Source organism: Lonchura striata, chromosome 12 (genome assembly GCF_046129695.1).
Source record: "Lonchura striata isolate bLonStr1 chromosome 12, bLonStr1.mat, whole genome shotgun sequence".
In the NCBI taxonomy this organism is placed as follows: domain Eukaryota; kingdom Metazoa; phylum Chordata; class Aves; order Passeriformes; family Estrildidae; genus Lonchura; species Lonchura striata.
The window spans coordinates 17,366,186-17,393,842 of record NC_134614.1 but is presented as its reverse complement, the minus strand read 5'-3'; the positions used below and the strand labels follow the sequence as shown (position 1 = coordinate 17,393,842).

At 45.4% G+C, this 27,657-nt stretch overlaps 1 protein-coding gene across 16 annotated transcripts in view; it reads left to right on the top strand.

Annotated features, from left to right (window-relative positions):
• Nucleotides 1-27,657, top strand: part of CADPS (calcium dependent secretion activator) — a 205,922-nt gene that overhangs the window by 25,700 nt on the left and 152,565 nt on the right. For all 16 annotated transcript variants that reach the window (XM_077786159.1, XM_021537240.3, XM_077786156.1 and 13 more), the window contains exons 2-3: nt 14,509-14,622; nt 18,626-18,958. In XM_077786159.1, the coding sequence (XP_077642285.1) occupies nt 14,509-14,622; nt 18,626-18,958 (447 nt within the window). The remainder of the gene's footprint in view (nt 1-14,508; nt 14,623-18,625; nt 18,959-27,657) is intronic.

The following is a 27,657-nucleotide window of genomic DNA, read 5'->3' as shown; positions in this document are numbered from 1 at the left end:
GCAGCCTGTCACCCACCCAAATGTCAGCCCGTAGGCAAAGAGGATTTGTGCACAGCTTAGCAGAGGGCTCAGCTACCAGCCCCATTCAGAAATCTCCCAAACAGGCTGAGGGGTGCCTTGCTCTTACTGACTCATGTTGTGCAGGCTCTCGTTGCTCAAGATAAGCATCTTTATTCTATCATGTTCTTGTTGTTAGCCTGCAATGTGGCAAAGGCTTCTGTCTTTCTTTGTTGTTGTTGTTGGTTTTTTTTTTTTTCTGATGTTATCTTTAGTTTCTTTGCTTCTGCATTGTATCAGGAAGAATTGGGATTTGTTTTGCACATTTCTCTAAAAAATGTCTAAGGAATTAATCACAAGGCTCAAAAATAGTACATGGTTTGTAAAGAAGTAGTCACAGTTCAAAAGATTAAGGGAAATAAAAATTTCCATTTGCTACCTAAATTTAAGGGGAGCTTTAGTGTATCCTGGGAGATAACATCAGAGAGAAAAGTGAAATTGCAAAGACAGACATCAACCAGGAGAAGTGACTTGTGCCCAGCAGTTCTGTATTCAGGTTTGTGCAACTTTGCTTTTGAGAAACACTTGAGCTCTTAGTTAGTGAAGGCAAAAGTATCTTCCTCAGGACTGGAGCTGATGGGCAGGGGTGCTGGAGTTCTCAGGTGACTTCTGTTGCCAGCTTCCCTGGCATTTTTTTCCAATATTTTCTGGTGAGGACTATTTTACTGCTGATTTTGTTTGCTACAGCATGCATAATGTCCAAGTTTCTGAGCCAGGGTTTCAGCTGGAGCCTGGCAGCTTTTCTGCTGCGTGTGTCAAGCCAAGTGCTGAAACCTGGCTGGAAACGAGTTGGAGGTGGAACAAAGGTTCCCACCAGTTTGTCCTTCTCTTGTCAGTGTGGGCAGGATACTTGCCCACTCAAGAAACCATTGTGTGTAAAACTCTGACATTTGGAAACTGCAGACAAGGAGGGGCTGGATGGCAAAGTATCATTTGCATTGCCAGAGAAAGCCCTGCCAGTGTGCAACAAAGGAGAATGGGCTTGTTTGTGCTGCCTTTGGCATTTCCCCTTTGTGCACACCCCAGCCTGGCCCAGCTTTCTGGACAAAACTTGCTTGGTCACAGTTGAGCCTGGTCCCCTCTTGTTCATGAGGTTTTGAGGCCAAAGGAGCTGCATGAGCCAGTGCAGCTGGTACCTGGCATCACCTGCTGTGACCTGCACACCCCACGGGCTCCCTGCCCATCCTCCAGCATGCCTACTCCCTCATCCAGCTGCCAGGGAAGCTCACTGCTGACATTCCAGAGGGCTGGGAAAGCATTTATCTCTGAGACAACTGTCAGTCAGGGCTGCCTGTTCTGGAGCAGGCTGTGTGGGCCCCCTCTGCAGTGTGTGTCATGCCAGGGGAAAAGCCATCACTGGCTGTGCTGGTGCTGGCCCAGCAATCAGCACCAGGAGTGAAACTCCAATCTCCTTTCATTCAAATATTTTGGGGCATTTTCAGGTAAGTGACTTCATTCGCACATCCTGAGCTCTGCAGCTTTTATTTAAGCAATATTTAAGATTAGTGTTTTTCCTTCCAATTTCTGCGGGTACCAGTTATCTCTAATTCTTCAGTGTAGGCTGAGGCTTCTAATAGGAATGTTTGAGTTTAAAAAAAAAAAGGCAATCCATGCTGTAGGCTGAGGTTAGGTGGGATTGTCTGTGCATGTACAGCATAATATGAGATCAGTTTTATGGGATCAGAGTAACATGGAGTACTGTGGCCCAGCTGCCCCCAAGCTCTGGGATCTGCCACCTGCACAGGCCTGTTTCTAGGACATAGCTCACTCCTCACACTTATTGGGAGGAGGGAAATGAGAGTATTGATTCAATGCATTGTGCTCATTTGGGGAGCTTATTTTCCCTTTTTTTTTGTGGTTTTGACTTTATGGTTTCAGTGATCTCTTGCAGCAGAAGCAGAAGGGAAGCTCCAGGATAGAGAATGCTGTAGGCAAATGCTAGCACAGCTGTCTTTTATGAAGAATAATTTCATTTTGTCTTTTTCTCTTTCTGTATGCTCACATGTTTTTCTGCTCCTACAAGCGCTCCTCTGAAATTATATGCTTCAGTTCTGCAGTAGCTTTGCTGCTTTTTGCGGGGGGTTTAACTTGAACTCTAAATGTGTAGACAAACTCATGACCTGATGTAGCAACAGGCAATTCTTCCCTCCTGCTCTTTGGGACTGTGTTCTGCTCCCTTTGTGCACAGCCTGCTCTCCTCCCTCCTCCTGGATTTTAAGCCACCACCGTAAGGTAGTGTAAGACATATAGGAAATCTGGATTTTGAGCTTGGACAACATATTCTGGGGGTGTGTTGAAGAGCATATTTACTCAATCTGTTACATCTCCTTCTGCTGCAGGTCACTGGTCTTGTAGCATCAGTTTGCAATTCTTCTGCACAACCCACAGCAAAAGAGAAGCAGAGACAGCTAATCTGATGGGAAGGGGATAGCAGGGGGCTCTGACCCTCCCAGCAGAAATGCACAGAGCTCATCATTCACTCAAAGCCTTTAAAATTATTCTGCCTTAAGCCCAAAGCAGAAAAAGGAATCTTCCTTCTTTTGGAGACAGCCTGCAATATACTACACTTCACAGGAATCCTTAAAACAGCTTTCTTGGCTTAAATGAGAGAGTTTTTAATATGTAGGCATGTGTTTTTGGAGAGGATTTTTATGTAGGGCCATATGCAACTGCTTTGTTGAAAACTGCCAGACGTTAGAGAGTTAATGTACAATAGAGATACCAAATTTACTCTTTTAGGTTTGTTAGGAAATCTGGATGTTTCAAACTACTCTCTCTAACCTTTGGCCAAAAAAAGCTGCACAGCCTATCAGAGGCAAAAAAAAAGGCTTATTTTAGGTGTTTTTGTTTTTGTTTTTTTTTTGTCGTTGTTGTTTTTGTTTCGTTTTGTTTGGGGTGTTTGTTTTGTTTTGTTTGTTTGTTTGTTTTACATCCAGCTTACCAGTACAGTGTCTTCAGACTGATGGGAAGGTGTTTGATGTTTGGATCAGACTAGATCTGGCTGCATTTGCTCCCTGTGCTCTGGAGCCAACAGGAAAGATTTGTGCAATTGGGTGCTGCTGCTGGTGCTGGGTCACAGCAGGCAGCTTTGGGGGAATGTTCTTTAGCTCTAATTAAACTTGGCAGGAGGTGAAAGGTGAAAGGCAAAGGACAGGCAGCATGCTGGCCAGAGGCACCAAGGGCAGAGAGCTACTCGCTCAGGGAGCCAGGATGTCCCTCTTGCCTCAGCCAGGCCCCCAGGGATGATTCAGTCGAGGTTGTGGTGTTGCTTCTCTCATTCCACCAGTGGGGTTTGCATGGGAAGGTCCCGGTGCCAAACTGGGCTCAGCTCGGGTGCCTCACCTCCTTCCACCAGTTCCCCAGGAGATCTCCCTGGGTTGCAAGGCTTGGACTGGTCACTGCAGACTCTGGAACCTGTCAGCCAGCAAATGGCCTTTCCCTTATCTTGAAAACCATGGTTGAACTTCATGCCTAATTTCATGCAAGCAGTTAATTGCCCCCTTGCAGATGCCTGTGTGGGCCCTACCCACACTGCACGCAGGCTGTGTGTGCCATGATTGCCCTAGCTGGGTTTCATTTATGCTTACAGCCTAAAGCTGAGAAAAGGTCACTGCTTCCTCCAGCCTTCCCTGTCAAGTGAATTTGCTCCAAGCCTGGAAATCTGAGCACTTGCTTGCACAAAGCCACCCCTTGGGGGTATGTCCCCATGGGGCTTTCATCTCATCTCTGTGATGCCTCAGATAATTTGCAAGATTTGCCCCTTTGTTTTCAGCCTCCTGACAGAAACTGGGTCCAAAGACTAGAACTGTGGGAAGCTAATTGGATAATTTTAACATAACTTTAATTTTAGCCTTTATTTAAATATTAGTACATCACCTCAGTGGAATGATGTTATTGCAGATGAATTTCCCAGATGTCTTTGAAGGAGCAGACAGACATTCTCAGCTATTCCAGGTACATACCAGCCATCCTGTGAAGGTATATTCCCATGTCTCTGTCAGGTGGTGGGCAGGGAAAGTTGAAATGCTGTTTTCTTGCAGTAGTTTGTTGCTACAGAACAAAATACCTTTTACTAAACTTTCTCCTCCAGCTCCAAACAACATGCCCTTGTAAAATCTGATATTACTCACTTTAGCAGGTGGAGGAGGACGTGCACTACAGTTTCACACCTTTTCTCTTGTTTTTCTATCTAGAAGCAAATTCTGTTCTGGCTTGACTGATTGATTGAACCTTTTTCAAATGCTGTCTGAAGGAGACAGCTTCTCTTTTACTGGATCAGATATGTATTTGGCTCTTACACAGATTTTCTTAAAATCTGGAGTGTTTTCTTTCTTTTTGTTTGTTTCTTGGAACTCACAGCAGATGCATAGAATAAGGAAAAATTTCAAACATGACAAGCTCTACTTAGCCAGAGCCATGGTGTGTAGTAGGTCACGTCTCTTAGTGGGCTGCTTTGAAAATGTGCTTTGCTTGGAAAAGAAATATTGCTCAGACCTGCATCTACTTCCTCTTCTGCTCCAGCAGTGCAAGTTCATGTTGATTCAGACAGCAGCCCTCTGGTTTGGGGGCTGGTGCTTTCCTCAGCTCTTGGCAGGGGCAGTGAGGGCATATGGGGTGCCCACAGCAGGACTCACCATTTCAGCCTTGTCTGCCTGGGAGCTCCTCTTCATTTCTTGCCATCTTGTTCATTCCCATCAAAGACATTCCCTCCCCTGCTAACTCTGCCAGGCTGAAACCAGCATTTTCACAGAAGCTGCGACACACCAGGAGTCCTTGATTCTCCATTCATTTGTCTGCCACTTCTGCTCAGTAAGAACTGTTTTTAAAATAGGTTGTGACATGGAGGAGAGGCAGCATTTAATGATGAAAATGATGCAAAAATAACACCAGTGATGGTAGATGTACTTTTTTTTACCTTAAAAAAGAATACAGAGAAGCTTGGATTTCTTGTTTGGACATCTGAAGTGTCAGTAGGAGATCTTTAGCTCTGATTGTTTAATATTTTTAAGTCAGCATGAACTGCTGTATTAACCAGGAAGGATGATTGGCTTCTGCAGTCTGTAAGATCTGCCTGGAATAGGAACACAGAGATGGAAATAGTATAAATAGTGATTTAAAACTGTCTCTAAAAGTAGCTTGCTTTTCTTCTTGAATATGCACCATCGTAGTCTGTGAGAGGCTCTCAATCTTTTCATGCATGTAGCCACTTCTGGAGAGAAACAAAGTGCTGTTACTCTCCTTTACAAATGGGAAATGCAGCACAGAGGGAACAGACAAATGGGCTTATTGGACAGCAAGGACTTGCCTGAATCCCAGAACAGATCATCTTTTGTTCCCACCTCGTCTCTTACCGCCATTTGTGGATCATTTAGTTTATGGATATGTAACTGTCCTTAGGTTGTGCCTGGGATCTCCAAACCCACAATATACTGGGCCATTCCTAGTCCAAGAATGGAGATACTTGGGTAGTGTCAGCAGCAGTAAGGGTTGCTGATCTTCAGTGTGCTGAATTGTCCAAATAACACTGGCCCAGATGGTGAAAAGAGGTTCTGTGCTGTTAGTTTCTCCTCAGGAAGGGCTGGCAGAGTGTTCCTGGTCAAAGGGGCACTGGCCACATTGATCAGCAGTGTAAAACCATAACTTCTATACAATTCTCCTTTTGGGCACCTAGGAATTTTTTGCAAATGCTCCCTTGTACCCTTGTGAAAGATTTTGCACTTTTTTTTTAATAAATACAGTATCAGCTATCTATTGCAGATGATTGAATGAGAGGTTCTGCATACCTGTGATGGTGACAGAGCAGGAGGCTTAGGGCTTTGCAGCCATCAGGAAATAGATGTGTAATACCCATACCTCAAACTGTCTTTTTTACTTTCTATCAGGCTCTGAATATCAAAGTTCTGGAACCTGTCCTTAGCATATTCTGAAATAAATATAAATTCTAGTAGGATCATAGCCCAGCCTTTTCCTGATTTTTCTAAGGGTCTGGACATGGGTGTCTCATGGAGAAGGACCTGTGATGTTCTCCAGCTTCCCACCTCCCTCCTCCACTGCAGCCCACCAAGGTCTTGAGGCATGAAAGGATGGGAGGTAATGTCCCAAAAGCCATGTCACATTAACACTCACAGGCTTCCATAGAACATGTGTTGTTTTCCATCCAACAGAAAAAAAGGAGTGAAAATATTACTTTCCAAGACTGCCTGTGATGCTCCAGAGGAGAAGGAAGATCTTCCCTAGATCCTTTTTCCTGGGTTAAGCATTTTTTGAGGTCTCAGAGCAGCAATGCACTGTATGTACTACATGTACTGCACTAGTGGAGTGAAAGGGCAAGGCCAAGCCATGTCTGTTGCATTTACAGAGAGTTCCTAGAGCAGTCAGAGCAAACATGTCTCAGAGTGCCCCTCTGGCCAGGCCCTTGCTAGCAGGGTTTGCTGGAACAGGCTGTGTAAGTGCTTGTGTTAGTGGCCCTCAGGACTTGAAGTTAATCAGACAGGGACTGGGACTGGGAGTGAATAGGGAAGGTGTTTGAGCCAGGGAGAGGAGGAGGAGATAATCCAGCTGCAGAGTACAGCCTGGGAGTAAAGGGATTTTTGGGCACCCAAAAGGTGGCATCCAGTGTTGGGGAGCTTTGCTTCTCCCTCTGCCCATTCTACACAGCCTCCATTCTGCCTGTCTCCTGGATTTATTTCCTAGCTGTATATCTGCTAGTGTTTTTATGGGTTTGTTTTTTCTGTTTTATTAACAGAGCAGCTGCACTTTTACCACAGGCAGCATGATGCTGGGCTTTCTGCTGAAAGCTGCCACATCACAATGATGTGTTTTACCCAGCAGACCTCACCAGGCAAGGTTCCCGGCACAGCAGAAGTCACCAGGGAGGTTTCCCAGAGCAGCAATCACCCCTCAGCCCATCTTCAGTCACTGGCCGAGTATTTCATCATTGCTATTTCTTGCTCCTGTTTTTTGCTGGCTTCTCTATTCTTCTAAGATCAAAATCATATTTTTATTAGCAGTAAAAAAATAGGGCCCTGTATCTGTTTGATCATACACAGAAAGACACCCAGCAGGGCTAGCTTACTCTGTTGGATCTGTCACAAACTCACTCTACTAATGGCTTGCTTAGGTAAAATAAGATCAAAGGTGGAAAAAGTTCCAAGTTTTCTGTGCTCTTGTCAGGTGGCTCCATCTTGGGGTTACTTGCCAGCACATCAGCTGCAGAGGAGGAACCAGCCAGGGGGAGACACAAAGGAGAAAGAAACTTGTAGGCAGGAGCAGAATTTCCTGATTGGGATCACAGCTGAGCCACCCGGTCTAGTGGGAGGTGTGCCTGCCCATGACAGAGGGGGTGGAACTGAACGATCTTTGAGGTTCCTGCCAACCCAAACAATTCTGTGATTCTGTGATGTTAATGGAAAAGGGGAGAGATGCAAGGGGGGAGAGGTGGAAGGGTGATAAGTGAATGTTGGATGGATACCCCTGGTACAAACAAAGATAGCAAGTGAAGCAGGCTGTGGCAAGGTATCTTTTGATGTAGCTGCATCTAGGCTTGCTCTGTGGTGGCAGGTTGAAAAAGGAAGGTGTAGCTTGGAAAGCACAAGGGGAAAGTCATCATGGCAAGTCCCAAATCCTGGGTCCGCTTTCCTTTTTTAGCATTGTACACTGCAGAGTTTCAGAAAGTAGGAGCAGCCATAATAGCATTTTAGGTCTTTCATGTATGTCAAAGAAGTGTGCCTAGCTGGCAGAGTGAATCATAGAAAAGAAATATACTCAGGGTTTGAGAGGATAAAAAAGCACATCCATGTATTTCAGAGCCTGTGCTTTGTCTCTCCAATAAATCTGCTACTGGATGTAGTCTGGGACAGTGGAAAGAGGAGATCTGCACTGCTTGATCTAGAGCCTCTGTATCTGCATCTGGCTTAACCAAAGGGATTGATGTTTTGCCTTCTCACACTTACACAGCAATACTTAAGCCTCTTTACAAGAGAAATGTTCCAGCAAGTGCCAAAATCATTTAACACTCACTGCTTGTGCTACAAAGCTGCTGAAGTTTGCTCCTAATAGTAGTGAGAGGTCCTGGCAGGGACTAGAGATGGTGCTGTGGGCAGGCATGGCTGGGTGCTAGCTCGGTGGCTGGGCAGAGGAAGGGGCTTTCTTCCTCTGCAGGCTGCTCTAGTGGGTTTTCTCTCCCCTGTGGTCACATGTCTGAAGCAGATATTTACCCTTAGGTCAGGGTAAATATCTGTTCTTGGGCTGCTTGAGTGAGAAGCTGGTTCAGTCTCTGACCTCCAAATCGGTGCTCTGCTGGTGTGTAAGGACCCAGGAGCTGTTTGCATTGTTTGTGCTCAAACCCAGCCTGATCTCTGAGCACAGGGTAGGTGGGCATGTAGGAGTGTTTCTCCCAGAGGATCCCCATTGCTCTGACCCATCCCCAACATCACAGGTGGGCTGAGCAGACAGGGCATGAGCTGCTGCAGGCAGAAAAGGACTTGTTTGTGCTCTTCACTGCCCACATGTGTAAACCCAGGCATGGTCATGGTGCAGTCATTTTCTCTGCAACAAATCAGCTGGACAGCTCTTCTGAGAGAGGAGTAGGTGACACTGGGGTGGCTTGCCAGGACCATGCCTTTTTCTCATTTGCCACTCACAAAGGATGACTGTGGCTGGAGAGTGGGTGGCCAATGTGCATTCATCAGGGTCTGTAAAGCATGGACCGAGGGAGAGGCAACAAATCAAACACCCACAAAGAGGGAATTGTACAGGCAGCAGGAAAACAGTGGGTGTGTGCACAATGGTCTGCATATGGTCAGACTGCAAGGGTATCCCTGGAAAGATGTATGGTGGCTGTCAGGAACTAAAGCACAAGAAGCTCCTTCTGGTAACAAGTATTACATTTCTCTGAAACAACCAGAAAAGGCACTGTTAGGTGGCTGGGAATGGTTTCCTGAGACTGCCAATTAATCGTGGTTGTGTATGTGAGCAGTGAAAAGCCAGCAGTGTTCAGCTGTTTGCAGAGCATCCACATCTGCTCAGGAGAGTTTGCAATTAAAACCCCAAATGCTGGGGCTGGGAGTCACCCCACCTGTGGCCCTCTCTTGAAGCAGGCAAATCAGCATCAGCAGAGGGATGACCTGATACATTTTCCTAGTGCAAAATAACCTGATTTTTTTTTTCTTCTAGTCTCATGCCCATTGCTGGGGCCTCTGGCCTCTCTCCTGAGACCAGTGCTAGCTGCTCCCCACACCATCCCTCCCACACTGTTGGTGTTGTAACTGGTTTTCTGGCTGTAAAAGCAGCAGTGATGAGAGATGCTCATTTGGTTGGTTTAGATTTTTCCCAAATCACCTGGTGCTGAGGAGTAATGAAATATTTATTGCATGTTACAAAACCAAACCCAGAGCAACAATGCAGTGAGCAGTTAAATATTCCTTTTTTCCTCCCTGCAGTGGTCCTTGAGCAGCAGGTGTCCTAAGAAGGAAGAACTCAGTGCTTCTTGTGGTTGACTGCTGCTGGGCTTTCTGGACAAAAGGCAGGTAATTCCCAGGGGAATTACCTGCAGTCTTCAGCTGAAACAATGCCTTTGGGACAGGGATGATGCTGATGGGCTGAGCCATTAGGGACCAGTGTGCAGTGCTGTGATGCATCCTCATGTCCTGCCTGCAGGAAAGACCCTTCAGTGTGATGTGCAGCGTGCAAGGGCTCTGTGAGGCATCAGTGCATTCAAACATTCAGTCTTTGATTAGAGGTGTTCAAGTGTGGCAGGGAAGGGGGTCACTTCTCAGCTACATGGTGGCTTTCCCTTGGAAACATCCTTCTGCACAGCCCAAATCTGATTGATTTCAGCAGCCATCACATTGATGGACAGGGCTTTATTAGCAGGTTTGAGTATCTTGTGGTATGAACGTGCTATGCTGCAGCTTGGTACTTACTGATAGATTCAGCAATCTGCAACTTAGGATGGCCCTTTCTTCCAAATCTTCTGTTGGTTCTGGTACTGCTGTAGCATAATGGAGGTTGCAGGAGAGTTCTAGAGGTCTCTGGCCCAATTTCCCTGTTCAAAGCAGGGCTCCCTCCCAAAACAGATAATTTTCATGCAGTCAGGCTATGGAAATTTGAAAGGCTGGAGATGCTACAGCCTTTCTGGGCCCATTTTGGTGCTGTACTTATTCCTGCATGCTCAGACTCAGCAAAGCATTCTGGAGAGAGGATGGCTTAGTGAGGCACATTGCTATGTATAACTTTTTTCAGGGAAGCTTTCTGTGGCAAACAGCTCCTCTTTGCAGTGCTCGTGCTTCTCTGGTGTAGGCAAATGGGGTGGAGATGATGTGCAGAGATGGTGCCAGCTGTTCACTGTCTGGAACACTTTGGAGAAGGTGCCATGGCTCCCTGCATTCAGGTTTGCATTTGGCTCTGAGTTAGACTGAGTATGTGCAAGAATAACACAGAGCAAGAAAGCTGCTGGTGTATATTTGTTTCAAAGATGCTGATGTGCTGTTTGCTGGGTTCTGCATCAAGGAAATTCATTTGTTTGCCTCTGTGATTTGCTTGTGGCAGGTGGGTCTTTGGTCAAATTGGGAGGTTCTTAGATTGTGCTGGGCATGGGGTTTTTCTTAACAAATTAGACCAAGAAAGTAGGAATCATTTGGGGCCGATGTCTAGTCACTGGTGAGCTCTTCCCATAATGTAGTCTAATATGGGAAAGACATCTGCCAAGCTTCTTATAAAAATCCATGCTATCCACAAGAGATGCCAGCCCAAAAGCTCCATGGGTGCCATGCCTGATACCTGTGCCAGGAGTTCACTGCCTCAGTTGATTACAATTTTTAATGTGTCTGTGTTTACCTGGCAACTTACATACTCCCAGACAGGTAAAGGTCTGGGAAACACTGCTTCAAACACAGTGTTAACTTGGGAGAGTTCTCTTGAGTTCAGAGTGCTGTGTTCCATGATCCCTCTGGAATGCAGAAATGACTATTTGTTTTTTAATGGCTCACATATAGGAAGCAGTTGTAGGGGGCATCAGAGATGTTTGGAAAAGTGAGGGAAGCTAAACAGAATAAACCTCTTCAATCCACCAGTTTTCCTGCTTACTCCCAGCTCTCCTGGGTGATGGCACATGGGTTTGTTTGCATGGGAGGCAGCAAGGCTGTGCCCCCAACATCCACACCCCTGCTGGCTTGCAGCCTAACAGGGTTTCACCTCCTGCCACAGCTGGTGGGAAGGCTGTGATGTTGTACTGATGTCCTTGCAAGTGGAAGTAATTCTGTTCTCTGCTATTTGTGAGCACCCTATGGAAGGTAACTGAGTGGCCTTACTGGATCTGCAGAAGCTGTTGGCTTGCTTTTTGTGGATTTCTAGCTTATCACTGGTGCCTCTAATTACAGGAGATAAAATAACACCCCTGCTTTTAAAGCACTTAAGCTTTCAGTTGAGTGTTCAGGGCACGTGCTCTTTTAAGCCTGTGGCTGAGTTAGTGGCATCACTTGGCAGTGCTTCAAGGCTCTGGAGAGTGATTCTGGTGCTGAGGCTGCCCCCCTGCCTTGCTCCAGCCTTTGCTGGGAGCTGCAGCCTCCCAGCTGCCCTAGAAGTGCTTCTGGGATTTGGCAGCAATGCCTGTAGGGCCTGATGGGGAAGGAGGAGACATAAAATAGGAGGTGAAGCGTGTTGGGCACATTTGGTTGACCTGCAGGTCTGGTCTCCTCTGCTCCCTTGTGGTGTGGTTTTCTGCACCAGGTGTTTGCTGCTGTGCTGCAGAAGCTAAGTTTGATATGAAAACAGTTAAATTGTGTCTCAGACAGCTTCCTTGATAACATCTCTAACAGTGGCACAGACATGGATCAATACCCAGTGCTGTCTCCTGGTCTGGTGGGGGTGTCAGACTGAGGGCCCTGTTAGCTGAGGGCTGTGCTGTGCTGCAGCCAGGTGTGATCAGAGAGGATCTCCTTTTCCCTGGATGGGGAAAATGCTGGCATGCAGCTTGGCTGAGGAAGAGGCAGCTGACACTCTTGTAGAAACAAATCTGATGATTCATTTCCACAGCCCCCAGGAGCTTGCGTGTGAGCTGCGTATTGGGAATTTCTAGGAATTTCAAGGAGCATCATTCGTTCTGAAAGTAGCCCATTCAGTACTGAGGAAGGATAAAATACTGCTGCTAGATGGCATTACAGGAATTGAACAAGCAAGGGCTTTTGGAGGGTGTCCTAAGAAATAACCTGAACACAAAAATGTAATACATATTCCATGCATGTTGTTAAAATCTCAAATAAAAAGCCTCTTGGCTGAGAGCATCTGTGCTCTTAGTATGTCTTTCTGTGTGCCTCAGCTCCCTGACTTCAAGGTTACCTGTAGTTTTTCTGTTTTCTTTCTTTGGCTTTTTATAGCATCTGTTGCCCTGTAATTTCTTTCTGACATCCACAATGCTTGCTAATAGAAAACTGTCAATACATTTAATTAACATCTTGCCTTTTGCTTCTTTGAGATAATTAAATGATTAATAAAAACAGACCTAGCACCTTCCCACAGGTGTTTTCGATCACTGCATTGTCTCTGGCTCCTCTTATCATTGACCCAGTTTTCAATTCCATCAGCTCAGATAAAGTTGGTGCCTGTTTAGCATCTGATGTTGTGCGTGTTGCCCTAGGGCTCCTGATGTCTAAGGTGCTGTTGGCAAACACTCCAAAGGGGGTTTAGGTTCCTGACATGGCAGATAGGATATAATTTTTGGTCCTAAGTGTCTGCCATCCTAAAAGCTATAAGCTTTTGCCAGTGCTTTTCCTCTGGGCTCATGGCCCAAGGCTGAGGTGGGTCAGGTTAAGGAATGGTCCTTACTCCAGCCCTGTGATGCTGGGCTTTGTTGCACATGTCAGACCCTGTGAAGTCTGGGCTGGTGTTTTGGGGGTGCGAGTGCCCCACCTTTGCAGCACCCACAAGGTGGTGAAGGCTGTTTCACATTTTCTAAAGCAGAACATAGCGAGTCTCACTTTGTCTGTTTGATGAACGCTTCTCCATTAGAAGTAGGATAATCCCAGATTATCACATCAAATTGCTATTGCTCACTAACCCCCCTCAGCATGGTGTTGAGGCATTAATTACCAGTGTTCATGATGTTCATTGCTGCAGTCCCCAAACACCCCAGGTAGCAGATCATGACTGTAGCTTCAGTGATATTTATCACTGCATTTTCCAAGTGGTCCCTCTCCTGCTTTTTATCACTAGTGGTGTTTACTAGGCATCATTATGCTCTAGTTGTTTGAATCTCTGCAGTTTTTTATACTTTATTCAAAGCCATTTAGACACTTAGAACCATTATTTTTATCATTCTCTTCCATTCTAATGGTCTGGTTTCTTCCAGCCCATTAGGGCTGAAGGAATGAGGGAAAAAGACACTTCTCTAGACTTCTTAGTCAATAAAATAAACACCTGTCCTAATTCTTACTGCTCTCCTTTCCCTTTAAGTTTGAAGTTGCAATACACACATATTGTTTGCTTCCTTCTGTTGAAATTAATTTTTATCCTTGAACATGAGGTAACCCCATCTATCCCAGCTACATTTCAATCCCTGCAATTTTTCAGCATGAGTGTTGTCATATCTACAGATGTTAGGCTGGCATTGCTGATACATGACTTACGTGCCTGCTGTGACTTTGTCTGCATTGTAACCTGAAGAGGTGGGTTTTTAGCTGTGTCTGGTTTTAAACTGACAGATAAATTGGAAAAATAATGGCATGTTATATTACAAGGCTGGAATAAACCCCTGTAAACTTTCTATTGATGTCACTGTAACAGAATTAGAATTATCTTGTAAGTTATACCAGCTGTATGCTGGACAGGAAGTGTTTTGAGCAGCAAAGAGACAGCAGAGAAAGTCCTTGCTAGGAAAAGGAGAACAGGTTTGCTGTCATAGGATTTCAATAATAAATTCTTTCACCACAGATTTTGACTGGTGGTTTGTATGTGAAAAGCCAAAAGAAATTAGCACAATGAGCAAGGACAAAAAAAAAAAAAAAAAAAAAAAAAAAAAAAAAAAAAAAGCCACCAACAGCTAGCTTGCAAGGCTTTCCATTTGGTATGAAACCTCAGTTTCTAAAGGGGAGGAGAGGCTGAGTGGGATGGGGTTGCAACAAAACAGATTTTTCCAAGCACTGACACAGCAGCTTGCTTTTGAATTGAGTATACTTGAAGCAGTAAAAGTCTTGTGTGTGTTTTTGTGGTGGCAGAGTTGTTTAGAAATGATGTTCAGGGTGACTTCAGGTGCCTAAATGAACTCGCCAGGCTTCAGAGTGCGTGTGCGTGTACCCATTTGTGGCTGGTTCCTCAGCTATTGCTGCTGGCCCCAAAGAAGAGCAGAAATGCACGTTATAAGCATCCCAATAAGATATTGAAGATCAATTACTGGGTTTTTTTCCCTCATACATAAACCTTTTTTGATGAATTTTCTTCTTTTGGCTTGTTTTACAGATAAGTAAGCAGCAGCTCCAGACAATCAAAGATCGTTTCCAGGCCTTTCTCAATGGAGAAACCCAGATTGTGGCAGATGAAGCATTTATAAATGCTGTCCAGAGCTACTACGAGGTAAGGAGAAACGATGCAATGCTCTTATGAATCTGTGTCCTCATCCCTATTCACAGATGGGATTGAATTCTGAATTAATGGTTTGTCCATTATCACACAGTATGAAGCAAAGGCAAATGCAAAGTGGCTTCTGTCTGATGTCTGGTATATCACAATGTTTGGGAGGTTCAGGGTTTGAATGTAAACCATGGAACAACCAGAGCAACCCCTATGCCCCTATGCCTTATAGCTTGATTATGGGGAAGACTGCCCTTCCTTTGAGCTGAAAAATATTTTCATGATACTTTTGAACAGTGTATTCTGAAACAGTGAAGATGGAAAAATCAGTAAAATCTCATGTGCTTCCTGTGAAAAATACCAAGAGAAATCTGGGCAGCACATTCAGTTCTTGCGGAAGCTTTTGCAATGTGTCCAATTGACTTTGGGATTTTCAGCAAGAATCTTCTCTTTTTCCTTTGGCCTGACAAGTGCTGCAAAGCAAAGGGGGAGTGAGGAGGATGTGCATATACAAAACTAGATGATACCAGAGAACATGAAACATTGTTCATAATTGTGCAAAAGAATAATTATGCATATCTGTCTTTTTGCACCTCTTTGCATGTAGCCAATAATGCTGCCTTTTATATCTCTGCTTAGAATAAAAGCATTTCTGGTTTTGAAGGAAATCAGTGCTTGTCATTTTTATAAGAAGTGTTGTTTATTTTTTTGCTAGCCTTTCTGCAAAGCACTTCTTTCTCCCTAGAGCTATTCTGTCATAGAAGGTGAAGATTTTGAATTGCCTACATAAAATATTTCTCTAGAAGTGCAATTTAAGAGGGGACCAACATCCGATACTAAAACTGAAGAGAATTTTAGCTCTATAGGATATGACAGCAGCTGCTTCCATGTAAGAAAAGCACAAATTATCTCTGGATTAACTCTGTTAAACCAGTCTAGTAGTTCCTCCTACATCATTCTCTGTACAGGAAGGAAGCAGAGAGTCATTTACATCTTTTATCAGAAAAGAAACTGCCAAGGGATCATCACGGCTTCACTGAACATGTGCTCTCAAAGTTTTCAAGATGGAATGAGCCATGTTTTAGGATACAAGAGCAGCATAATCTGTTCGGATAAGATTATTGGTCAGGAAAAGGAAACTACTTAAAACCAGGCAAAATACATCCCTGTTTCACTCTGGCTGAATGTTGTCACCTGCAGAAGTTCTGTGCTGTATAAATGCCCCAAGTTATCAAACTGAAAAAGAGCAGTAGATTAGCACTAGATCTACACAAGCCAGTGTTCTCAAGTGGACCCTCCACTGGCTCTGTCCTGCTTAAAAGAGGCCATGCAAAGAGTAATGCATCACTCTGTGTCCTTTAGCACAGCTTTCCTTTTCTTCTTTTTAGCTGTTGGTCTCCTTTACTTGATGGCCGGGTGCTTTCAGCTTCTGTGCAGCTGAAGCTTGCCTCTGTGGCTCTTCCTCAGCACCAGCTGCAGTGGGCACAAGGCAAAGCCTTGCCACAGAAACCCTCAGTGCCTGAGCAGTGTTCCCTGCTAAGACTATTCTCCCTTTCTTCTCTGCAGAGATGTGCCCCCCTTGGTTTATCCATTGTGCAAATCATGGCAGATGCTGCTTATCTCAGCTCCTGCAAATCTCAGTTTTATTTAATTAACTGTCCTTCTCCTGGGTGCTATCTAGAAATCAGCATTTCCTTATTTATAAATCTGCAAGATGGCTTGGAAAACAGCTGAAACTGGTAATCTCTATGTAGGACATGGCTGGTGTTTCTAAAAGGTCCACTTATTAATGGTGCAGGATAAGTTCATTACCTGGGAATTACTTTTTTTTTGCAGAGAAAAAAAGATAAGGGTGACATTGTAGGTCAGAAAAGCATTTTCTGTTGCCCTGAATGTGTTTGCATGGCCACATTTTGCTGTTAATTCTGGCTGTCAGGGTAAGCATGTGGTTGTCAGTCTTAGGCTAGTTCACAGGCTGCTATCAAATTAAAAAATTGAGTGATCTGCTGCTGCTCTGCAAAGCAGCGCTGTGCCTGCAGGAATGCTGCAGACCCGTGTGCGCAGACAGGCCCAGCATCCTCCAACACACTGCAGGGGAGCTCTTCTCAGGTCCTTTGACTTCTAATGAGTAAAGCTTTGTCTGTCACCAGCACATTTTGCAGCAGTCACTTCAGTGCATATGATAGAAGTGCTTAATTAAACCCATTTCCAGTCTGCTGTGGGCAGACAGGGACACAGTGGCATGGTGGGCTCATCTGTGGGTGTGGAGATGTCTGACCCAGCTCCTGGAGGTCTGTTCCTTTCTGCAAGATTCAGTGTGTGCACCCATGCTAGGATTTTGTTCTAGGCAGTTCTTGGCTCCTGGCAACCCTACTAAGCAGTCCTACAGCCAGGCAATTCACCTGGTGTTTTCTAAAGAAAATAGGACAGAACGCCTCTTTTTTTCTTTTTTAAAATCTTCCTATTTCACAATTTCTGCTGCTTTGTGTCTGACTGATGCTCCCCTGTGCCTGCCTCCTCCCTGCCAGCTGCAGCCTTCCTTTCCTCTGTGGCTGCTACTCCACACCCAGGGAGGAAGAATCAGGGCTGAGGGAACTGGGGAGCCAGATCCCACTGCTCAGGATGCTGAGGGGAGGGCCATGGATAACAACAGCCCTGGTAGGTATGGGAAGTCATTAGCACTATCACACAGGTTCAGGCCTGGGCACCTGGCATGGATGAGGGGACATGGGAGCCCAGGAGGTTACAGTGGGGTTGGTCACTGTGACCTCCCACCATTTCCTGCAGTCAGTGTGGTGATAATTTCCTTGGCTGCATCAGGAGCTTGGCTCTTGATAGCTCTCACCCCTTACTTGAAAGCACCTGCACACACATGGGGCATTATCACTCATATTTATATATCTCCACAAGGAAATGAAGCACATGCTGCTGTTGTTTCAGCATGGACTGAAGATGTTGCTGGTGGCATTCTGTCTGTCTTGTCTGCAGGGAGTGGGTGCTCCCATAGTGATATTGGAAGGAAATAGCCCAGCTCTTCCTCAGCATCATTTTTGATTTGGTCCTTGGACAAAACCCACTACTACTGCCAACAGATGCCTGTGCCATCAAGCATCTGGGAACATGGAGTACTGTGTGGCTGAATGGTATATAAAAAATAAATCTATCACGTCCTTAGGTCATCCTCAAGCTCTTTAATTATTGAGAGCTGACAGATACACCCCTGTGAGGGCACAGCTTCTTCCCAAGCTGCTGTATTCATCAGTTCTCATCATTATTAATAAAACAGCAGTTTTCTTGCTGGATATTGTTTTCTCTTCTGTGTTCAGGGCCTGGGAGAGGAGAGCCAACACAATATCCCTCTGACTCTCTAACCCTTCAGCTCTGTGTTGCTCTCAGGACATCTGTGGTCTGTGGGAGTCTGCCATGTTTTGACCCTTTTGCTGCTCTTGCAGTGGGAAGAACATCTCTATAAAATGTCTTCTCCCTCCCTTTCTCCTGCATCTCTGCAAAGGTTCAAGCCATGCTGAACCGTCTTGCACTCTGGTGTGGTAGAATTAGAGTGTAAACCTGGTCCCTGCAGAGGTTTCCCAGGGGCCTGGCTACCAGAATAAATCCAGTGCAATGCTATTGGCTTCAGTAAAATGACTCTGCTCCTTCTAACAGGGCAGAACTTGGTTAAGTAAATGTAGTTATGAAAAAACTTCCTTATTAAAACATCAGATGGAACAAAATAAAATCCTGCTTTCCCAAAGCTTGTTTATGTATCTGGTGAGGTGTGGCCATAACATCACATCAAGTCCTAATTGCATCAAAATATTTAATTGTAGTGGAGGCAAAGCAGAGCTTCATCTGATTTCACTACATTTCCCAAAGTACAGCTGAAACCTCTGGCAACATGTGGCAGTAGAGTGAGGAGTTGGAGAATGTCCTGGCAGTCAATAAGCAGCTTCCCAGCAGTGAAACCACCTTTTGTGGTACTTTAAGAAGGATTTCTTTTTAACTGCAGGTATTCCTGAAGAGCGACCGCGTTGCCAGGATGGTGCAGAGCGGAGGGTGCTCGGCAAACGACTCCCGGGAGGTCTTCAAGAAGCACATCGAGAAAAGAGTGCGCAGCCTGCCAGAAATTGATGGGCTCAGCAAGGAGACAGTCCTGAGCTCTTGGATGGCAAAGTTTGATGCCATTTACCGTGGGGAGGAGGATCCCCGGAAGCAACAGGCCAGGATGACAGCGAGTGCTGCCTCGGAGCTCATTCTCAGCAAGGAGCAGCTCTATGAGATGTTCCAGAACATCCTGGGGATCAAGAAATTTGAGCATCAGCTACTGTACAATGCATGTCAGGTACAGTGGGAATGGAAGAGGGTTTTTTTGGGGGAGTTTAGCCAATGGGAAATACTGCTCCTATGAACTGGAAACTTTGTGCCTGACCAGACTCTTTTGAAGAGAACTTCTGCCAAGAAAGTGGGGGTTGGTTTATGGTGGGACTTCTGCGCTGCCAGTGTTGTTCTGGCTATCCATGTGGGCCTCCTTCTCTTGCTCATTTTCTTGCTCAATTCCATAGGATTGCTGAGATGGAAAAACTTTATTCCTCAGCTCTGTATCTGGGTGAGCAGGTCTTTGAGGTGTTTAAGTGGGCTGTTTGCCTGTGGTTTGTTTGGCCTCTCTATGTCACTTCACCAGTCTAAATGACAGAGGTTCTTACACCCTGTGATATCAGTAGTCAAATTCTGGGAGTCCTTAGAGTGGGTGGCTTATGCAGACTTGGTTGCTGAGGTTATACAGGTTCTCCTTAAGGAGAGGGAGCCCTGTGATCCCTGAGTGCCTGTGGTGGAAGGAAAGAGCATCCCAAAGCCCCATGACCTCAAGGCAGCTCTGCTTGCACTTGAAAACCTTTCCCATTCCTCTTTCTACCCTAGAAGGGCCAGTTCTCCAGAGTTGCATAGCCAGGACTCTGCAGTGCTGCTTGTGATTCCAGCAGCTCTTGCTGAGGGCTGTCAGTGGCTATCCACACTGCTGGTGACCCAGATTACAGTCCCCTGCTATTGGATATAAATATCACAGGCGGGATAAAGGATGCCAGAGTCACAGAGGGAATAAGGTGTGGAAAGTTTCTGGAGGAGGAGCAGACCACAGTCTTTTCCCTGTAATTCAAGGCTTCAGTTTATTGAAATGAATACATCTGAGACCAATTCTGTCTGTCTTCTGTCTAGACATTTCCAATTCTTTTTAAGACACAGAGAATTATGTTTGATCTGTTTTTACCCCTGTAAAGAGCCTTTGTTATCTTGCATTTGCTCTTCTTCATCTCAAACTTTAATGACAGAGTGGGGAGAGGATGATAAATGTCCCTGAGTAATATGTCTTCCTAACAAAAACTGCAGTGGCCCTCATAAATTGTGTTTACACAGATTTTATGCCTCCATCTTCTGTTGGAAGAATTCTTTAAAATCAAACCCATAATGTTTTCAGTGATGTGTCAAGAGCTGTGTCAGTTCTGCCATGTTTTGGTTTATTTTTTAACTTAAACTCCAGCCCTGTGTCTGTCTGACCTGTGCTTTGCTAAGGACCGGGGTGGCTTTGTGTGAGCGTGTGTGATCCTTCCCTCCTGGTTTGTGCTTCCCACTGAGGCAGAAAACAGTGTTTGATCACAGCTGCCCTGCTTTGTGATCTCTGCTTGTTAGAATCTTTCTGGCTGACACTGTGAACCCAGAGGCTGCTCCCTGCAAATTGCCCTGTTGCATCAAGCAACCTTTTTCCTGCATGAGACCTGGTTTTAATCCTGGAGGATTTCATTCTGGGTCTTTTCTAATACTTGGAGGCAGTAAACCTTTAATTTAAGCTTTTGCAGGAAGACATAATTTCTGATGAAAGCTAGAATTAGCATGGAAGTTACTCTGTTTTTAATACCTGGATAGTGAGGATAAGCTATGCATAAGGGAAAGCCCTTTGTGTAGTGCAGCCTCAGAAAGCTGCCAAGTCAGGAGTCATTGAGCAGCTGGGTGTTTTCCTGGGGTGCAGTGGGAGTGGTTAAAGTGCCATAGTGCTGTGGGCTGGGACCCTGCCCCTTGGGGATCAGGTCACTGCTGCTCCCTCTGCAGAGGGAAGGCAGCAGTGGGCACCCAGGGGAACCACAGGCTTTGCTCTGGGGACCCTTTTTTGATGGTATCTGTGGTCATGTCACCCAGGCTACACCAGCGGGGTCTTTGGAGCTCTCTGGCCAGCAGCAGATAATTTGTACTTCTCTCTTGCCATGAAGCACAGAAGTGGCTGTTGACCATTGCTCTTTCTGCAGGGACTTACCCACTGTTTGCAGCCAGTCTGTTGGGGTGGTTCTCAGTATGGTATAAACTACACTTTTTTTGACCTGTGCTTGTCTGCCATGTTTGGGAGGAATTAGGAAAACCAGCCTCTTCCCTTGCAGGCTGTCTGACTCTCTCCAGAGTAGCAGCACTCTGCTGTTCATGCAGTTTCTCAGTCAGTCCCTTGTGATTAGAAAAGCAAAGCCCGTTATCTTCTGTGGAGGGTCTGGCTGGTCTGTGCTCTCCCTTACCTTGGTGTGCAGGGTTAAATTGCCCAGAGGCTGGGCCAGGAAGCAAAGGGTGGCAAGGCTTTGCCTATTTGTCCTCCTAGTTGTCTTCTGTTTGATGCTGAGAGCCCCAAACACTGCTGGTACTTCTGTGGTCTGAAAGGAGATGCTTTTCTCTTTGCAGCCTCCTGTTACATCACACTAATTGCATAATGATTGCATCACTGGGACTGCATTTCCATTCACTTCTGAGATAATATTTTGTTTGTGCAGAAGGAGGATGATTTCTAAAGGATTTTTTAATACAATAGCCCCGGGGGGCATGAGATAAGTGTATTCTTAATGTGATAGAAGTGATTTAGCAGGATCTGAGATAGCAGTTATTGATAACAAGGTATTAATGCAGTTGGAAAGGCTTTTAGGAAACAAAGATGGGAAGTGGTGTCGTAGCAGCATAGTTGTGAAGATTATAGTGTTGTTAAGCACAAACTCTGACTAGAACATTTTAAATAATACACGAGTCTTGCGCTTTTTGCATAACACATGCCACGTGGCTTGGTGTTTCTGCTCCACTGGAGTCAGCATGAGAACTGAGCATCTCTGGCTCCAGCAGCTCCTCTGCTGTGTGAGAGGTGTGCTGAAGGGAGAAATGTGTTTCAGTCTGGTCTTTCTGGTCCAGAACCTGTTGGCAAGATTTAAATTTAGCTCTTCTGCTTTGTAATTAACCTGTGGCTGTGGAAGACTTCTAGAGGAGCTGTCTTCTGTACGTGTTAGGCAATTCCAAACTTGCTGCAGTTGGCATTTCCTAGGGTACTCTATTTCCTGCTGACCTTCATGATGGGTGAATTCAGAGCATCTCTGAAATCAGGCTGTGGTGTTCTCTCTGTCTTGTTCTTTCCCAGCCGTAGGGCAGTGATTTACTTTTCTGTCTCAAGCTGTGTTTGAAAGTCATTTTTAGCTACAGTGAGAAGAGCCAGAGCTGGTGCAGCACTGTTCAGTTAATCCTGCAGCAGGAGCAGATGTTCAGATCGTGTCTGTGGTGAGCTGTGCAAGCCATCCTCCTGCTTCAGAGGAAGAGTGGGCTCTCCCTGCAGAACTGCCTGAACTCTCAGGATTCACAGTCAGACTTTCTCTTCTTTCCCAGGCCTGAAGTGTCCCATATACTCTGGCAGAATAACCTGTCCTAAGCATAATTCCCTTAGATGTAATATTTGAAAGCAAATAACTAAATATAGGCATGTCCAACCTGCTGAGTGATGCTAATGCATGGTCATGGTTTTTCAGTATCTATTTCTGTCCGTCCATGTAGAAGGCAAAACATCAGAGAAGCATGCATGTGTGGGTGGGCTGCAACACACACCAGGTGTCATTTCTGTCAGGTGGCTATTTCATGTAAAGGCATAAAGACATCTCACCAGTGCAACTGGAATTATTTCATAAGTTTTGGGGGCCCTGTGATTTTAACTAGGAAACATTTCAACCCAAATTTTCTCAAACAGAGCTGGCTTAAAACTAGAATTCAGTGTTTTGACATTTATTTTTGCAGCTGAATTAGGACACTGTGTCCAAAGGCTGACATTTCTCACATAGCAGAAAGTTCCCCTGCCAAAAAAAAGTAACTCAAGTCTTTGATTTTAGCTCAAGTCAGTATTAGAAATTATTTGCTGAGGTGGTGTCTTGCCTTCTGCCCCTGTCTCATCTCTGCAGTCCATGCGGCTCTACCCAACTTGGTTTCTTCACTTGCTCTGGTGTGTTGAGCCCCTCACGTGCCCATCACACGCCCAACATGTGTCAATCATGTGCCTAGCACATGGTCACACGGCCATCATGTACCTAATGTGTGCCAAACACGTGGCATGAGCTGACTTCGCTGACTTAGCTGAAAGTTGGAGACATCTCCTGGAAAATATCTCCTAAATCCGTTCTGTTTGCAGAGAAGCTGTAGTGGTACTTGGAAACTGCAGCCCAAGTAGGGGCAGAAACCCACGTGAGGCACTATGACAACTCAGACAGTGAGATGAAGGCTGAGGTCACCTCAGAATAAATGGTTGATTTGTGTGTATCCTCCCCAGACCAAGTATTTAATTTAGTTTATTGTGATGAAGAATTCCCAGTCATGCCTTGCAATGGGCATTGAGTCCAGGTTTGTTGTGCACAGCGTGGAGTTACCTGTTACCTTCAGCTCAGGGCCTCAGGGGTTTAGGATCAGATCCCTCCCTTCTGCTCCCCATTTAAAGAACACAAAGAAAATCCTTTTTATTCTAGCTTCATCTTGAAGCTCAATATCTATGAAATATTTATCTGCAGTTCTGAGCATTTAAGCACTAACTCTGTCTGTAATGACCCCTCTGAAAGGGTGGGAGGTTTGCTTGGACCCCAGAGCCCCCTGCAAACATCCTGTCCTGGGGATGGTGGTGGTGAGCTGAACTGCTGTGGAGCTGCAGGCAAAAACCAATGAGCCACCATGGGCTCCTCTCTCCAAGGCTTGGTACATGTGCCATGGACAACCAGCAGCTTTGGCCAGCACTGCTCTCTCCCTTAAAAATTCCCAGGGCATCAACCTTACTCTGTGGCTTTTTTCCACCTCTTTCACTATTTAAAACTCCTTTTGATTGCTCCACGCATTTTCACTCTGTGAGGATCCTCCCCACCCCGCCTTCTCCCTCCCACTTAAAACAAAGCCATGACTAATAAAAATGGGTTAAAGTGGTTTGGAGATGATAAAAAGCCTCAAAACCCATAAAGCATCATGGTCTGTTTTCAGTAATTCTGTATTTATTTCCATGGAAACGGAAATGGCAGCCTGGAGCCTTCTGCAGGGTTGTAATTACTCCTGCAGCAGCTGCAGCTTCCTGTCAGGGCCTGAGCACCTCCCAGAGCCTGCTGTGATTTAGTGCCCAGTGGGAAATTGAAAAAGGAGAAAGCGCTGGGAAGTGAATGAAATCTTGCCTGTTGTAACAACACAGCGTAGATGATGCACACGTGGTCCTTTGGGGAGGAGGGGCAGCTCCCTTCTCCATCAGCTCAGCGTGCAGTGTTTTGAAGAATGATTTTGGCATGGGGCAGAGAAACTGAGAGGGACAGTGCAGTGCCAGGGCAGGGCGAGCATCGTGTCGGGCTCTGCTGGACCCTCAGTTGCCAGCTACATCCTTTGGGAGGGGTTTGCTGGTGGAGGTTACCCAGGAGCCACAGAAAGGTGCTGTGATTGTCCCTGCTGGTGCCAGACAGTGCAGGAACAGTGACCCTGTGTGAACACAAAGATGTGTGATGCATCTTTGATATCTGTAATTTGGAGCAAGAGGGGAGGTTGAGATGGGACATGTTACCTCCAGCATGCAGTGAGAGCTGCAGGGAAGACCTCAGCCAGTTGGAGGGACATGACAGGGCAGCAAGTGGGGTGGCCTGCCAGCCCAGAAATGTGCTGCCTTTTGGGGAGGACAATGCAGAGATCACTGCCAAGGTGGGACCCCAGCTGTCATCATCCGATGTCTGATTTGCACAGACATGTGTGGACCTACTCATGCACCCATTAGCTGTAGGATCAGCTTATGTTATGTGCTGTTATGGACTTAGAGAGCAATCTTGGCCCCTGTAATTAAATTTAAAGCAAATTAGCTCTTCCATTAAACAAAATAAATCTGATGTAGCCTAATGCTGTATTCTCCAGCTATGGCTGATCAATCGCTCCTGCAAAGAGCAGGCGAATGCTGCTGAGCAGATGGTCTTGGCTGAGGCATGGTCAATTAAACTAATTAAAGATGCTTTCATTTAATCAGAGGGTGTTTTAACCCTGTTAGCTGCCAGTTGGGGATGTGTTTTCGTGTACTAGGAACTTCCAGTTCTGGCCATTCTGTGGACTTCTTTTGGTTTTCAGTCCCTTTACAGAAACCAGGCCAAAGTGTTCATCCAAAGAGCATACATCTAGCAGAGAAATTGTCATGCAACAACAGTGAAGACTTGCAGAGAATTCAGTTGCTTCCTTCTAACACTAACCAGATATGTTTATTAGCCTGAAGAACTCTTCTGCAATGAATCCTTCCCACCCTACGTTCTGCCAGCCTTCCCTCTGGGTTTAGGGGTGTGGCTGCCTGTCCACAGCCTAGACAAGTGTCACTTGTTCCACCAAAACAAGCAGTGGCTTGTCACGGTGTGTTGTGAAGGGGACAGAAAATGGTTTCAGCATCCAGACAGATTCTGGAGTAGAGGAAAAGCCTCTTATTTCAGCTCTCTGCTACCATGCAAAAACATCTTGGCTGCTGGGAGGTCCCCTTCCTAGGGGTTCGGGAGATGGGTTTAATTCATTATTTGCTGCAGGAGTCCATGAGGACTCCTCTGAGCTGAAGCCTTTTCAGATTCTGTGATTTGTCACAACTGGGCACCCTCACCATTTCCTGACCCCAACTTCTGACCTGCTCCCCTGCCTCGCTGTAAGGGGTGGCACCACCTGCCAGCAAGGTAAGAGCCAAGAGTGTCATGGAAGATCATGCCAAACACTCTCAAGAAGCAGCAGTGGAGCAGAATCATGCATACAGCCCATGAGTGACTGCACAAAGGGCTGCAGCTCACTGGGTTGCATCTTCCACTGCCTTTCCACCAGCCTGTACACATTACATTAGAAGCAGTTGTACTTTATCCAGAGGCCATGTGGACAGCTCCTACTTCAGCAAGCATCATGGATCCCTGCAGATACATCAGGGTGATTTTCAAGATGTTCATCCTTTGTGAAATGATAAAAACCCTTTTTACCCTCATCTAATTAACAAGGTGTATTTGTGGTGCAGCATCAGCTGAATGCTCTTTGTTGACTGTGTGGACTGATTAATTTTTGCAGTTTCAGGCTTAAATTGCCATCAAGATATCTCTTTCATTTATTTTTGTTTCAGTTGGCCCATGAATACTTTTCATCATCTGCATTCATGCTGCAAAGGAATGCATAAAAAATAGCCATGGTTACCTTATAAAACATCATATCGATGAACTTGACTTTTCCAACCTACCTTAGCCCTTTTATATAAGGACTGCTGTTTCTCTTCTTTCCTTGAACATACAGTTGTTGGCATGAATTTTCTGCTTCTTAGATAGATGTTTGGACTTTTTTCCCCCAGATCAGGAGCCTGATCAAATCAATGTTTATTAATACAATTTTGTTTCCCTACCATAACCTTGCATTCGGAAAAGAGGAAGTTGATTTGTGAATTCCTGGCTCTAGGTAGGAGCAACTGGGGGAAGTATGAAGGATTTAACTAGCTGATGTATTCATCTGCTGTCATTTGTAGCAATTTGAAGTCTCTGGAGAGGGAAACACTTTGGTCCTGAGATACCAACTGGGAGAGCTATCCTAATGTCTGTCCTCTGCAAGTGCCTTCCTGCTTCCACCTCTGAGCAGAGGGAGGGTTGGGAAGATGGACCCTGCCTGACAAAGTTGTGCAGGGAGGTGCTGAAGCAGTGAGGAAGGTTTTGAAAAAGCTTGAGAAATGGTAGAGTCCTTGAGCATCACTAAGTATGACAATATTGGGGAATTACAGCTTGAAATCATTTCAGTGAAGAGATTTGGGATGGCAGAAAGTACAGATTCCAGAGGTGTTACCTGTATTGCTCTTGGCAGAGGGGAGACTGAAAAATGGGGGATCAAATGGACAAGAAATTGCTCATTTAGAAGAAAACACTTCATGCTGAAAAGCCCAATGATCCCATGGAGTACATTTCCACTGTGCAGGGTATCCAGGCTCAAAATACCTGGTGGATCTGCCCGAGGAGAAGCCAAGCCAAATGTTGTCCATTACAAGGGGGAGGGAGTGATACCTAAATGTGCTACACAAAAATTAAATGTTTATTGCTAATATCTCCCCTAAAAACCAAAAAACCAAACCAGCATAAAATATAACTGAGATGGGCCAGAGTGCAGTTTCTGAGTTGGCTTCCATGGGGTCTGCTTTCCAAAGGTGGGACTTGGCTCTCAAAATGCTGTTTTTATTTTGAGCAATCTCTCTTGCTTCCCAAACTTTGAACTGTACTTAAAACCCAGTTTCTCAACGTGGAGAAACACTGTGGACTGTGTCTTGTTAGGAAAGGAAAATGTCACTCGTCCTGTTTGTCTTTCCTTCAACCAGAGATGCTGAGCAGAAGACTTGACATAGAAATGCCCCCACTGGCCCCTTGTGGAGAACATAATCTTATTTTTTCTCTGAGCAGCATTTATTCCCTGCAGTACATGTTCCTGTCAATCAGCCCAGGAGGCCTTGGGAGACAGAAGGGGTGTTATCCAGACCTCTCTCTCTTTAAGCAAGGAACTGCTAGCTGCAAAAGAACCCATATGTGATGCTTATCTTAAGGAAGGCTGGAATACTTAATAAGACATAACTGGTGCATGACCCTGCACTATGTTAATACCTCTCTCTCTCTCTTCCTTTTCCTTTTAACTGGAAATACAATGGAGCTGCTAGAATTTAATTTCCCACGTAGGTCTTTAAATCTAATTTGAATTCCACATGAAAATCTCAATGCTTTGCAGCAC